General features: G+C 35.4%; 1 protein-coding gene across 5 annotated transcripts; it reads right to left on the bottom strand.

Moving 5' to 3' along the window:
* Positions 1–3849: 3849 nt before the first annotated feature.
* Positions 3850–11075, bottom strand: LOC121262679 (ETO1-like protein 1). 5 transcript variants are annotated; one of them, XM_041165268.1, is made up of 7 exons: positions 10891–11070; positions 10664–10817; positions 9895–10112; positions 8064–9776; positions 7400–7691; positions 4718–5027; positions 3850–4258 (listed from the first exon to the last, which is right to left on the bottom strand). In XM_041165268.1, exons 3-7 carry the CDS (start codon positions 10035–10037, stop codon positions 4050–4052), a joined length of 2667 nt encoding a protein of 888 aa, XP_041021202.1. In that variant the 5' UTR covers positions 10038–10112; positions 10664–10817; positions 10891–11070; the 3' UTR covers positions 3850–4049. The 5 variants fall into 5 exon arrangements, with proteins under 5 accessions (XP_041021202.1, XP_041021204.1, XP_041021203.1 ...); XM_041165270.1 differs by having other exon boundaries at positions 10664–10801; XM_041165269.1 differs by having other exon boundaries at positions 10660–11070.
* Between the last annotated feature and the right edge of the window lie 4581 nt (positions 11076–15656).

Genomic DNA, 15656 nt, shown 5'->3' with positions numbered 1-15656 from the left:
TATGTGTGTGTGTGTGTAAGATTAGTTAGCTGAAATATCTATGACAAAATAAAAATGGGGTTCCTTTCTTTTCTTTCTTTTTTCTAAGCAAACTCGATATTATAATTAAGAGAAACAGAAATACATGAATAAGGGGTAGGGGGTCTCCACAAACACCTTTTCTTAACTAGTGCAACACTAAAGAAAAAGAAAAAGAAATGGACAATGAAAACGAATAAATGTTTCCGACCCTTTCCTACTAAAATGGAGCTGCACAAAGCGATGGTTTTTATACAATCCAAGAGTAGGATTGTAGTTCCATAACTGTAGGCTATGATGATTGTAGTGACTGCATTTTGTCTTGAAATAACTGTTGGGGATGTCTATTGCCTCGTCTTCACAATCATGTGGCCAAATAGGACAACTCTTCTAATAAAAAGTCAGATAAAAATTCTTAACAACATCGCATTATGCGTCGTTACAAAACTCCACTCTCCTAAAGGAATACATGTGATTCTCGTGCCAGAAGCAAAAATATAAAAAGTGGAGCTCATGAATTATGGTAGAGGTGGGTGGTCTCACTCTTTAATCCAAGCATTCATTAATAAAAATAAAATAAAATAAAATAAGTTCATAAAAAAATTTAAAAAAAAAAAAAAAATCTGGTAAGCTTCCTTAACATGCCTTTGCTGGGTAGGTGGATGACAATTATATGCCAACCAAATACGTCGCAGTACATCATGTTCTCATCTGATCTTATGCAGATTCTGCTTATGGGGAATTAATGGCTTCTTGAATAATGATCAATCATAGTGCATGCATGAAAGCAGAGGTACTTGAAGTTCTGATCTGTGCTCATGTATTTGTGAAGATAGAGGAAGATCATGTACCTATTATTCATGCTACAAAGCAAAATTAAAAAAATAATACTAATAGTAATAGAAAAATGCTTTAGCCACAAAAAATCTCATAAAAGTAAATCTATAAATTAACACGGCTTGACATGGTACCTTAGATTGTAAAATTACTTTTATTGTGAACTCATGTCAATTTGTAATTTTACTTTTACGATATCTCTACTTACACGAACAACAATCCAATGTTACCTTTTTCTAATGTTGCATTTATTCTGCATTCAGCCGTTGAGGAAGAGACTTAAAAAGAACCTGAATCATGTGTAAGATCACATACATCTTGTGGTGTCAAGCTTTGGAAAAGTACCATCAGATGAAACCAACCACCAAATATGTTAATTAGTATTGGCAACCACCAAATCTGAAACCAAAAAACAAATAAAAAGAAGACTGCGTCTTAAATAATCTTCCAGACTAGAAAACTCACTCCCCACATAACAATGGAAACAGCAGCAGCTGCTTGAATTCCAGCTATTTTATCATCTCTCCTGTCTGCATGATTTTTCTGCTACTTAAAATTACTGTGAATCTACAAGAGATTTTCATATGTTCATTTGTTTAATATATTTTGGGAGCATATATATACATACACATTTGCAGGTAGAACTCTCCTCATGTACTGTGCCATTACTTTGTACGGACTGAACATAGGATGCATGTGAAAGTAATCCAAAACAAGTTTTGACAGTCATCAAATGCTAGATCAACATGACCAGCTGTAACCTCTTCAGAGAACACCTTTATGCTATTGCATCAACCTCACCATCATTTTTTTTTTTTTTTTTTTTTTTGAGGAAATAAAATCTTACTTTTTTCAATAAATGAAACATCAAAATGAAAATTTAGGGTGTCCCTATTATTATTAGGTTTACTACTATAGTAGGTTCACTTTTTATTCTATGTGCTTTTGCAGTTTGTTTTTTTGGCACTCGATTCCTTTCTCTTAAAGTCAGGTTATGTTCTTTATATTACCCATCTGAATCTCACTATCGGGTCTCATTCTCTACCTAGTTATGGATCTATATCACTAAGCTCAATATAAGAATATGCTATCTTTTATCTCTGGTCTTGGATCACCTAAGAGCACTGGTATTAGACTAGTCAAATATCAGTCAAGTCTAAATCTTAACTAAATTTTTTCAAAATCAATTATATTGGACTAGTCAAATCACTTCAAGTTAAATTATGAGTTACAGTAAATAGAAAACCAAAGTCATATTTGGTGAATTACTATTTACCAACCAAAATAATATTTTATTAAAAGTATTCTTATTTTTGTCACTCACTCCCACGTCTCCTCTCTCCCTTCCTTCCCTTTCTCTTTATTTTTTCTTCTTTTCTCTTACTTTTTTCTTCATGTTAAATAATTTGTTTAGACAGTAAAAACTAAATTATTAATTAATATATGAAGTGTATTTGTAAAATATAAAAAAAATTATTATAATATTATATTATTATTTTAACTTTGAAATGACTAGTCTAATGTGAATTAACCTCTTCAAAAATTTTGATTTTTAATAAAATTTTTAGTCAAAATTTAGACTTAGACAATGACCAATGCTCTAACTACTATGTATAAAGACTGGAATTGGCTCTGCGATTGGACCTGAGACCATAGAAAGGGAGAGAGCAGGGGAGGAGGGGTATAGGTCTCGATCATGTGGTTTGGGTGTATCCGGGTATCGATCTAGAGCTACTACATATGCGATTGGGTCACCTAGGTATAGAAGCTATGGATCTAGTATGTATGGATCACTAGCTAAGGTTGGCTTAGATGGACTTGACTTGGCTGGCTGCGTTTGGTTCCGTGACCGAATGGTTCAGTTTTAAATCTCTTTTAATTTTTAAACATTCAATTCTTAAATCATTAAATTCATCTCAACTTAAAACTTTTTTACACATGAGATCCATAATATTTTTCAATTCAATACCTCTTTACACGCAAAATTCATAACTTTTTTAAACTTCTCATAAATACATTTAAACTCATCTTAGGTGGGCCCTATAGAACTGACTCCACCATCTCAACTCACTACTATTCATAGAGAGTTCAGCATCCAAACGCAGTCTAATCTGCATAATATACTTATCCACTTAGCTCAGTTCACTGCATATACCCTTTTAAAATAGAAAAATGATAAACACATAATACTTTACACAACAATGTTTTAAAATGAGGGGTATTTTTATAAAATACATTTATAAAACTAACATCATTTTACAAAAATACCCTTATTTTATAACATGTGTTGTAAAATATGTTGAAAAATGTGTTGTATGAATATCACTACGGGTAGTGATAGGATTACTACCTTATTACTATACATTTACTACTCATAGTTCATTTTAAGTTTTTTATTTTTTTATCATTTTCTTTTTAAGTATTTTTTTAACATCCTTAATCATTAAGAAATAATTAAAAAAATATGTAATTTTACTAATAATCACTTCTCTAACTATAAAGTAAAATAAAAAATTAAATATAAAAAAATAATAAATAAGTAGTAAAAAAGTAGTAACTCTCTCGTTTTTCTTCAAATAATACGTGAAGGTTCCGTCTCCCTTTTATATTTTATATATATATATTTAAACAACTGACGAACTTGACTGCTCACTCGAATTTGACTCATTTGCAATCCTATCTGTCAACCCTTTCGCTTTGTCTACCTTATCCAGTGATGTCGTGGACAAAATGCGTTCACTTTTCATACTGACCAAGCCAAGTAAACTAAGTTACATATTTTATTTTTAGAATAATTATATTATATGCCTTAATAGTTTAGTTTTAAAAAGGTGCACATTAAAATATAACAACAATTTAAGATGCATATTACCCATCTTTAATAGTATGCAGTGCATATTGCAGAAAAAAAAAATGATATTTTAAGGGTGAAAAGTTTAGTTTTCTCCTCTTTCTGATATATAATTACATGTTAATCTATTAGCACTTGGGGAGTTGAAATGGAAATAAGAATATATTACCAAAAATATTAAAAAGATAAATTACAAAATTTGAGGGAAGAAGAAAAAGAAATATGACACAGACCTTGAATGCACCTCACCTCACTAGTATACATGGTGGTGATATAATTGTAACTATTTTTTCCAATTCAATTTTCCTTCTTTTCTAAATTCACGGTTCATGGCTGTTTATAACTACTTTATACGGCTGTGAAGCTCCAACATTTCTTGATGGTTTGGGTCTACAGAAAGGGCAGCTCGACAGTCCCGGAGTGCACCCAAGACATCTCCGACGTGCTCGTGGAATGCTGCCCGCAGGTGAAGAAGGTGAAGGTCTGCTTTGAATGAGATTGCCCTCGATAATTCAGCAATGGCTTCTTTTTCCTTGTGGCTGTCCATCAATACTGCTCCAAACAAAAAAACAATATGAACTCCAACAGCAGCAGCAGCACCACCAACATGACACAAACCTAATAAAGGCTAATTAGTCCCAAATGGGACTTGCAGAAATTTGAAACCAAATAATATGTAGGTAGAACTTGATAGGTCTAAATGGTTGGAAACAAAAGTATATTGACCACCTCTATGCCACTAAAGGTGGTTTCACACAACCCACTTCTATTTTCTTACTAAACATCTTGCAAATTTGAATTTGAGAAAAAAAATACAAGAAAAAACCTCCATTTCTTTTCAAAGCCCAGGGATAGAAATAAATCACATACCAGCAACAACAAATCGTTTAATCCTTGTGGCTGGTGTCTTTGTCATCGTCATTTATAGGTCGTTATTACAGATAAAACGTACATAAATTTTAGGCCACCAATTATGGAGGTATGAGGGATTAGGAAGGGGGAAAATCTAACCTGCAGCTCGATATCTGTAAGGGTATACCCGGAGAGGATCTAATCGGGTGACCATCTCCAGATCTGCCTTCGTTAGTTCACGATCACAGTACTCAGACCTCTTCTCATAGGCAGATGCATTGTTCCGAGCCTTCTCAATCAGTTTGGTCATTTCCTCATATGCCGCAGTCTTATCATTTCTGAGAAAATGAACCCGAGCAAGGCCCTGGTGAGCCCGGGTGTGCCGAATTTTAAGGGCATTAATGTAGCAATCAGCTGCCAAGTCAAACTTCCCACAGTCAACATAAACACTTCCGAGATTGTTCAATGCCTGCCAAATGGAAATTTCAGGATTCAAAAAAAGATCAGAAGATGCATAAGATCGAAATTTCCAAGCTTTTTACAATGTATTTAATATCATGGCACAAAGAGACTAGATTTAACAAATTATATAAGAGTACCTTCTGGTAAAATATAATTCCATATTTAGTTAATTTTTTTTATAGGTAATTCCATATTTAGTTACTGAACATATGTAAAGTGTCCTCTCATGTCATCAGTTTATAGAGAAAATCTTTTTTTCTAATAAGCAGTCAATAGAGGAAATCACTTTCTTTATAACCAGTTCATGAAGAAAATATTTTCAAACACCGAAGAACTAATACCCACAAAGAATTTTTCTTTATTTTATGAATCCAGTGGGAAAATGCCAAAAACGTCTTAGCATTTTCAAATGATAATTTCAAAAATATTAGTTTAAAATTTTCATAGTATATCCTCTATACTTCTAATATTATCTTAATTTAGAATGAAACCAAGAACTTCTTCAGTGTCATGCTAGGGAGGATTAATCTTGTGTAAACAGGTCTCATTAGAGAAAGACTGTTGTACATAATAGTTCGATATTTAGTGAAAAAGCTATTAGTCCATGATTTATTTCAGTCTTCTCTTCAGATTTTGTCATTAAGATCAGCTAAGTGTGAAAAATAACATATGTGCCAAAAGCTTAAATATTAAAATTTCAAATTTCTTTATTACTATCTTTTTTGCTGGAAAACTAAATGAGTAGCCACTCAAGACAACTGGGCAGCTCTGAATTTTAGTGATTTTTAGAGTCCAGATAGGCTTGCTTGGACTTGGCATTTACAATGCCTCATTTCCTGTTCACATTTTTTTCTTTGAGTTTGTCGCTCACCTCTTATAACCGATCTCGTTGTGTAACATCCAAGGGAAAGCCCAAGCCACATCTAGGCCATACTCCAAAAAGATTAATCAATAGTACAATCGGAGTTCCACTAGAATCATTACAAGGAGCAAGAACTTCTCCCTCTCAAGCAACATAGGATCTCATACACCACCTACACTCATCAGTCAGTATGAGCTATCACAATTTCTCCCTCCTTAAATTCTTGACATCCTCGATGGGTCATTACATCATAAGTGGCATGGCTTAAGTACCACACTTCTTGTTAGGATAGGCTCTAATACCACTTGCAACATCACAAGGGAAGTCCCATGCCACATATGCACCATACTCCAAAAAGACTAGTCAATAGTTATGGCTGTAAAAATAAACCGGAGATATATTTATATTTTTAATTAATTTTTATATTATATATAATTTTATATAATACATATAATTATATATGAAATAATTTATATTATAATTTATAACATAAAATTTAAATCTTAAACCTGAACATTTATTTGATCATATGTTTTAAATATAAAGTATATATATTAATTACATTTTATGGCCTAATAAATTCTCAACATATTCCTTTTGATAAATACATTAGTAATACTAATAGTAGAATCGGAAAACCAAACTGGAACCGATAAAACCGGAAGTACCGGTCTAGAAAGGTAACCAGTGTGACATCAGCTCTTGAAAATGCAAAACCGGTGTATATCAGTTTGGTCCCAAAATTTGTCCAAAACGAGACCAAACCGGACCGGTTACACCCTTATCAATAGTACAATTGGAGCCCCCCATTAGAATCATTTTAGAACTTCTCCCTCCCTAGCAATGTGGGATCCCATACACTACCTACACTCATCGGTCAGTATGGGTATCGCATGTTATAACCTTCATTAAGTAGATGTCATAATCTTAACGAGTGCAATCATTTAATAACCACTTGAAGTTTTGTAAAAAGGCCCTTATATTTTATTCTATCAACGAACTATTTCTCCAACAATAACGTCGTCACTAAAAGAAAAATCTTCTTATCATTCCAGTAGTGTGCTAGAAGCAAGAAACCAGGTGAACATTTTAGCATACTCAAAAAGAGCATTATAGCAATACCTGGACTAGAATAAAGCATGAAATTTAAAGAAACTCAAAAGTATTGTCAGATGATTAAAGGAATTCACTTTAATGGTATGAAGAAAAATTAAAGATAATCAAAGCATTGTCAGTTAATTAAAAAAATTCACTTCCAAGCGTAGGAAAATTAAAGGAAGTATTATCACTCTACTTATCGAAGTGAACGCTTATAAAAAATAATTAAAGGAATTCAAAATGCCATGAGCATGGTAAAATTATATTTTGAGAAACCCAGATTCAACATTTAATAGTACAATTATTAAACATTGAAATTTCTCGGAAAGAATCATAGACCCAAAATTTTGTTGTGGACCCTACAATAATGCAAACCAAGAAAGTTTTCCTCAGAGAAGCCGGGTAACAGGAAACCATACCTGACCTTTGCGCAGCCTGTCTGAGGGACACTTCAAAGCATCTTCAAGAAGCGAAACAACAGTTGAAGAACAAGATGGATCTTGGCTAGAGTCGGCCAATGCATAGGCTTTCAGGAAGAAGGCTTCAAAAGATCTCTTGATTTTGATAGACTCCTCTGCTTTCTGAAGCCCTTCCTCACAGTGGCCTGTATCATATAGGATCCATCCTTCATAAACCAGTCGTTCATGTTCACTGGAAGCATGTTGGCGAGCCAATTGTAGACTCCGCATTGCTGCCTCAGGACAGTTCAATCTGATCATGTAAAACTGTGAAAAGTCTAGTGCCTCAATGTGAAAAGAATCATTCTACAACCTAAAATCTCAGGTGAGTGGAAGAGAATGGAGCCAAATTCAGGGTTTCCAGAAGCAGAAATAATTCCAACAGAGATACAAGAAATTTATATTCCAAGTATAATAACACTAGGAATATGAAATAATCTATATTTTTTATAATAAAAACATGTATAAAATCAATTTTTTTTTATAAGTAAAATCACATATTAACAGATTACACAATCAAAACATTGGGTTAAAGATACTTAAAGAAAAAGATGAGGATGATTCCAGTCCTTTTGAACTCCAGGAATAATTCTATAACAGTACTGTAAAATAAAGCACTAAATACCTCAGGAGAAGCAAAGACTGTCTAAAGTATAGAACCCCTTTTGCTGCATCAGATTCAAGCATCTGGTAAATAACAGATAGAGACCCTATATCGTCAACTGAAGACCAACGATCATACAATTGCAGCCAGCAATCTGCTGCTGTCCAATTATCTACATGCTCACGCACAAGAGTACGGAGCTGGGATGCTGCCACCCGTCCCTCAAACACCCTATAATCAGGGGACAGTGTCAGAATTGCCTGAACATCACAAAGGGCTGACTGGTAATTCTCAAGGGCTAGATAGAAACAAAACCGAAGTTCCAAGCATTCTAGTGCAAGTTTAAACCGTAGAATACGATTGATCTCTGCAAGTGCATCTTGAGCATTCTGTCTCCTCATTAAAGAAGCAGCTCGATACATGTAAGGATAAGTAAGAGTTGGGTCCAACTCAGTTGCTTTCTCAAGATCTTCCCAACACTTCTCTCCTTCACAGTACAATGACCTCTCTTGGTGCATCCATCCAAGTGGGGTAACAGTAGATATTACGGAGCTAAGCTTGTCATATGCCCAAAGTTTATGACCCCTGGAGTAACCAATTCTAGCTAAAGCTGCAACAGAATAAACATGGCCAGCATTCAAAGCTGCCTCAAAAAGACGTTTGGCTTCTTCGTACTCTTTCCTCCAGAACCTCACACATCCCAATTGATGAAGTGCAATCCGTCTTTGCTCGTCTGTTTCAGCAAATTCAATTAATTGTTCCAGGAAACAAGCTGCTTTATCAGAATGGGGATCAAGGTTCATTGCGACTTCACTTAATAAACTATACAGGGAAAATGAGGCTGACCCAACCATGATTGATCTTTGTTGTCTATTAGCTTGGAGAAATATTTCCACCACTCGATCGTCATTCAAACAATCAGGAAGATCACGTAAAAACACTTGCAAACACGAAGCAGCTAAAATTGGAGTGTTCTCTTCAAGAGCATATTCCATGAGCTCCACCGCATCTTCTCTAGTGGAAACCAGAGACGCGAGCTTCCTATCACAAGCATCTTTGAGCCTTTCACAACAAAACTTATTCGCAAACACTAATATTTCCAGCAGAAGATTTGTAGGGACTTCACTTAAACTGCTTGTTCTACTGAAGTCATTCACTGCCCTCATACCTGATGGCGAGATATTGTTTTCAGACAAATCAATTTCCTCACAGAGCGATTCTGTGAAACAACCATTTAGCATGGCATTAAATGGAGCTGAAAGGCAAGAAATTTTCCTCCTATCACAAACTATTTTCTCATCTCCAATTCTAAAACTAACATGTCTTGAAATTTGGTTCCCATTAATGAAAAGACTCTCGTGGGAATCAACATTTATATCAAGAGGAAGCTGAGATGCTACATCTATAGGCCCAAACTCTTGTGCACATTTACCACAAGTGCCAAGTAAATCAGCTATAAGATCTTCCCCTTGCTTCTCATACTTCAACCAAGCTCCAAACACTAGCTTCTCATGAGCGCTGCTAGCCTTCTGCCAAGCTGCACGGAGGCTTCTACGCATCAATTTGATCTCCCCAAGGCCCCTAAACACTTGAAATTGTAACAAATAGAGGTTTGACCTCTCTTGTGGAGAACACGACTCAAGTTCTTCATGAATTTGAGCTAAAACTTCTACATAGTCAACAGGTTTAAAGAATGGTAGTATCGGTGGCTCAGGAACCTTGATAAGAGATTCTCTAAAGAATTAAAAACCCCCAAGAAACAAAAACACAAAACCAAAACTATTTTAATTCACTGAATTAGAAAAAATAAATTAAGCTACTGAAAATAAAAACCATGACAAGAAAAACTTACATGGATGAAGAAGAAGAAGAAGAAGAAGAGGGCTGTGATGAAAGTTTGGAAAGTTTCCCCCTTTCAACTTGAAGCCAAGACTGTGGATTGAAAGCATTTAGCTGCGTTTCTTTGCAGGGCTCAGAGGGGAAGAAAGTCTTCATGGGGCATAAGATATGAAACAACTCCCAGATCTCCACAACAGGCAGATGGGTTTCCCTCTCCACTCAACTCAAACACTATAAAAGTTTGACAAAAGAAAAAAAAAATTATGTTCGCTGTAATCACAATACATTACTCTTGGCTCAGACAAATTCCAATCCACCAAGGGAAGAAGGAAGAGAGAGAAGGAGAGAGAACAAACTAAAAAAGACAACAAAGCTTTAAAAAAAAAACAAACAAACCGTCTCAATCCTCATACTGGTTACTTTCAAATAATCGATAAACGCCCGAATTGGAACAAAAATAATTCCGAGCTCCTTTCACTCACCAAAACAACAAAAATCAAGCTTTGTTTCTTACTTTCGCAATCACAATCATTCGAAATTATATTGATTCCACTACAGATAAATGATATATCAAAACCTGTTTGTTTGCCCAGAAAATATCATTAGTCTCTTCAGAATAGAAAAGCAATAAAAACCAGAAAAGACCGAACACCGACTAAGGGTCACGTAAGATCTCTACCAGAAAGGTGACCAAACCCATATTTTAGCCCACCCAACTTCTCCATAAAACGCCAAGCTACCAATACCAAACAAAGCAAGCAGAGAGAGAGATAGAGACCCACTTCGCTTTGTGGCTTGAGTTTTGAAGATCCGGATCAGAGAATAGGAGCTGAGAGCTTCAGAGGCGGTAGATCAGAGAGAGAGAGAGAGTCGCTTCACTTTGTGGTTTGAATTTGCAGACCCAGATCAGAGAATAGGAGCTGAGAGCGTGAGAGGCTGGAGATCAGACAGTGAGAGGAATCCAAATGTAAAAATTTCGACTTTAAAAACTTTGCTTCTTAGTTCTTACCCCTTTTTTTCGTTTGGTAAAAGGGAAAGTTTTTTCTTTCTTTTCCTTTTTTTCTCACTTTCCTTCTGTTGGAGACCAGAAAAGATTTTGCAGCCTCTCTTTGGTTTTGGTTGGAAGTTGGAACTAGTAGAGAATTAAACTGGAAAGTGGACTTCACGTCACGGATCCAAGCGACGTCGGGAGGGATTGGCTGTCTCGTAACTATGTTTACATCAATAATTGTCTTACCAAACAATTTAATGCTCATTTTTAAACTAATGAAAAGTATAAAAATAAAGTGTCTTCAATATTATCTCACTCGGACAACTTTAATGCTGCAATTTTAAATTTGTGAAATTTTAATTTTACTTAAATTATAAAATTTAGTGTTATTAGATACGATTAAAATGAGCCCATTATATTCAACAAATAGATAATTGCGGATCAATTCGCGAAATCTATGAGTCGAGTGATTGGCATTAATCCTTTGGAAAATGAAAGGGGATAGTGAATGGTGCCCCAAGTTGACTGATATTTTTTTTTATTTAATGCTTAAAGAATAGACTAATAGTGAATTGGTTTTTTCTAATTTTTAAAAATATTTGAAATATTTAAAAAATAAATAAATAAATAAATAAGTGCATTTTGCACTATCGGTACAATACAAGACAGAAAAAATCTGAAGTGCAGCTACTGTTTAGAGAGCAACCGGATCACACCCTACGTGACTAAAGTGAAATGACCAAAAACTCCCTACAACAAAACCCACGTTTCACATGTTCCCTCTCATTTCACCCATTTCAATTTTTTTTTACTTCCTCTCTTCCCCCTTGTTGCCCAAGCCCATCCTACCCCTCCCACCCCTGCCAATCCTTTCCCCCCGCCCATCCTTTCTCCCACCACTCGCATCGCCCATCCTCTCCCCCATCTCTCCTGCATCGCCCATCTTCTGCAGGATCTGAAATGGGTGGTCATGGGGTGGCTACGGTGGAGCTGGTGGTGCCGTCGACTGTTGAGGTGGCGGCACAGTGGTCCAGTGGTGCAGATCTGGTCTTGAGAGAGAGAGGACCCATGAGGGAGAGGGCATGTGAGGGAGAGAGGAAGGTCGGCGTGAGCTGGGGAATGAGGGTATGGCCGAGGGGTGGAGGTCTAGCGTACTCATGGGCGGCAACGCATGACTGTAGGTGGTGGATCTAAGCCGCGACGCGGGGAAACTATGTAAAGAGAGAGGGCATGTGTGCGAGGGAAGAGGGAGGAGCTACGAGCCTCAGACTGGAGAGGAAGAAGGGTTCGGTGGTGGTGTTTGGTGGCTGTAGTGGGAGGCCCAGTCGATTGTGACGACAGATATAAGCTGCGATGGGGACACACGTGAGAAGAGAAACGGGAAGGAGAGGGAGAGGGGCTACGAGGACCGGTTAAAAAAAAAAAAAAATCACATAGGGTGTGCAATGTATACACCGCTACAGTGGTTACTCCCTAAAAGAACTTATACAAGACAAGGACATCATTCTCAATACTCTGACATTGTGTTAATCCTTTTACTGCTTTATATATGTTTATTTTGACAAATTAAAGTTGTTTTAATTATAAATGTATTGAGATGTTGGTTATATTTTTTAAGTATTGTTATAGATAGCGATTTTCTTATTGATCTGCATGTGAATGCATGCAATCAATATAATTTATGCTTATCAGATGTTTGGCAGCCAAAAAATAATAATAATCCACCTTTGAAGTCGGGCGATTTTTTTTTTCTGTCAAACACAACATCTCTCAAAAAATCATCTCCTAAATAATATCTTTTAAAACTTAAAAAAAAAAAAAAAAAAAAAAAAAAAAAAAAAACAGAGAGACAGCTGCTGCCACCACGTGGTGGTTGTGTTTTTTTCTTCTTTTAATGTTTTGTAAATAATTTATTATATCGTCACTAAAAACTTTTTTAAAAAAAAGTTTGACATACTTTTTTAAAACTCTATTATAAGTGTCTATTTGGAAATCTTGATGAGAATAAAACTTTTAGTATTGTAGAGTTTTGTTAAAGTGCCCTACAATTGAAAATATTTTGTAAACATAAGCTTAAAATGCTTTTAAAGTTATTAAGGCAGCTTTCAGTGTTATTTAATTGAGATTTGTTATTCATCATTTCACACATCGTACTTATTTTTATTTTTGTTTCATTCATGCTAAATTAATTGAATTCTTTTACTCATCATCCCTATACCACATACTTACTAAGAGAAAAAATAAAAAATTAAGTGTAGTGTGTGATAAGTAGTAAAGTTTTTCTATATAATTTAGTGTTTTTTAAAAAGCGGGTTTTTCAGAATTTTGTAGGTGTTTAAAGTATTTTTTATAGATTTAATTTTTTTTCTTTAAAATAACTTTTAAACTGTTAAAAAATACATTTTAAGCTCTCAAACTCAATACCAAACGGACACATTTGGACATTTAAAATATTTTAGAATATTTGTTAATAGTAGTAAAATAATCTATAAAATAGTAATAAAATAATTTGTAAATAATAATGAAATATTTTGAATTAAGATATTTTATTAATTTTTGCGAAATGAGAGTAAAAAAATCTATTATAAGTATTATAAATTTTTTAATATTAATTTATCAAGAGCAAAAACTTGTCCAGATCTATTACAAGCAAAAAAAAAAAAAAAGACCAAAATTTGAAAGAGTAAATCACATTCACTTAATCTTCCACATTCACATCACATGGTCACCCACATTTTATCACTATCCGAACTCAAAATACGATCGTTCAATCCAAAAAAATATATATATATATATATATATATATATTAATCTTACAATAAAAATGTCTCTCATACAATTAAACTCTTATGCTTAGACTTTCGTACTCTTCCCCATGGGTCGTGTCCGTCCTAACACTTGCCGTTCATTCCGTCCCTCTTGGGGAGGGGGGAAAGGACATGCTTAAAAACTAAAATGAGTCCATGACTCATAACTATTACTTCATACAGTTAAAATATAACAACATAGGTTTTCATACTATACTTACATGCATGTGTGCATACGTGTGTTCTTTTGAAAACATCACTGGACAAGATTTTTCTTTTAAAAGGGACTTTCTTTTCGCAAAACGTGTCTCCCGTCAGTGCCTTCACTTCTTCAAGAATTCGATGCGTTCATGCGTGCATCCATTCTTTCTTATCACTTTTATTGGCCAGTATACATTGTTACGCCCTGTGTGTTGGGGTTAGCGGTCTTCCTTTGGACCCGAACTCCGCCCGTAATCACGGGTTGGGAATCCCTTTTCAGTCAGGGGCAACACTGGTTGTACTACCAGTACTACTTACCCGGCATTGCAATCTGTCCATTCATTCATATGGCTGTTACGTATTTTCATACATTTCTTGCTTTCATGCCTTTCTTTGATTTTCATTCATTCATTCATATCAGCTATAAAGAGTTGGAGCTTTCATTCTTTTCTTTTCTTTCATTTAACAGTCATTTCATGAGAAAACATTCATTTTCACAAGAAAACATCATTTCATGAGAAAAACATCGTTTGGGGCGTAAGCTCGAAAATCGTCTTTCATGCATTTTCATCAATTCATGGATTTTCTAAGAAAATACATACAATAGATACAACGTATAGTCATCCATTCACATGCGTACAACTAATACTTTGGGTGCGTAAATAGGAGGCTGCCAAGGAGGGGTCGTACATACTTATACTTTTGAACACTTATACTTAACAAGCTTTTCATAAAAAATCTTTCGTGTCGTTTAGTAAAGAAAAGCGTTTCGTTTTCGTTTCTTGTACTTTAGAAAACTCTAAAAGAGTATGAACGCAATACTTACCTGGACTGCATGATATGAAAACTCCATGCTACTTTCATATCATGCAGTCCATTGATATGCGTGTTAGATGACAACCTACATGCATACACATAACCTTAACGTCATTCTTCATCTAATGCATAAGCAACTAAACTAGAAATAGAGCTACACTTCACTTGGAACACTCTCCTTCTATCCCGTGCTCTTAGGTGCTCTTTACCATGCTAAAACCTTCAGGGACCACTTACGGTCACTACCTCTTCCAAACTCGACGTTCTACTACGAGTGCCTTTCCACAAGAGTGAATCCATGATTCACCTTAGGATTAAGACACTAAGACCTTCATCTTACTCTTCCTATTGATCACATTCTTACGCATGATTCCGATTGACGGAGTCACGCATCCCAATCCTAGACACTACACCCGTTACTGCCTTCATGCATCTTAGCTCACACTAAATCCTCATTCTCATCCATGGATGCCACACGGCTCTAAGCCAACTCTGAGGTTTAAGCACCATGTAACCATGCTTAGGATAGATTACCCATTACATATGGTGAATCCGTTTGGCACATGCGTCTCACCAGATTACACATGTACTTTACCCCTTTATAACCTAAGACCAACATATAACACGTTGATCACATGCTCGTAGGGACAAGCGCTACACTCCGATATCAACCTTCTCTTAACTCGGCTAGCATGACTCTTTATGCTATCCGTCCCTTTTGACAATTCATTCCCAACACTTAACACGGCAAGACTCAATTCACACTATGCTTTACGTCACGTCATATAGTTCGAGACTACTTCCAAGTTACACCGTGACCTTGTCACGTCACCTGACATTCCGCTACGCCAACTCTTAACTCATCATGAGTACGGTTCCTCAAGTACTCCTATCACATCGTGACGTCTCTTCATGATCCCTGCTACGCCATTCCTACGCTAACTCATCACCTATCATAAG

Source organism: Juglans microcarpa x Juglans regia, chromosome 4S, assembly GCF_004785595.1.
Source record: "Juglans microcarpa x Juglans regia isolate MS1-56 chromosome 4S, Jm3101_v1.0, whole genome shotgun sequence".
Classification (NCBI taxonomy): domain Eukaryota; kingdom Viridiplantae; phylum Streptophyta; class Magnoliopsida; order Fagales; family Juglandaceae; genus Juglans; species Juglans microcarpa x Juglans regia.
Note: the sequence above shows the minus strand (reverse complement) of the source record. Positions and strands in the feature narration are given on the sequence as shown.

Bases quoted from the DNA above. Each gene is read 5' to 3' on its own strand.
- LOC121262679 (XM_041165269.1), bottom strand. From the start codon at position 10,037: ATGAAGACTTTCTTCCCCTCTGAGCCCTGCAAAGAAACGCAGCTAAAT. The intron at 7,692-8,063 runs GTATTTAGTGCT...TTACATGATCAG, and splicing joins CAGTCTTTGCTTCTCCTGAG to ATTGAACTGTCCTGAGGCAG. The intron at 4,259-4,717 runs GTTAGATTTTCC...TGTTTGGAGCAG, and splicing joins TTACAGATATCGAGCTGCAG to TATTGATGGACAGCCACAAG.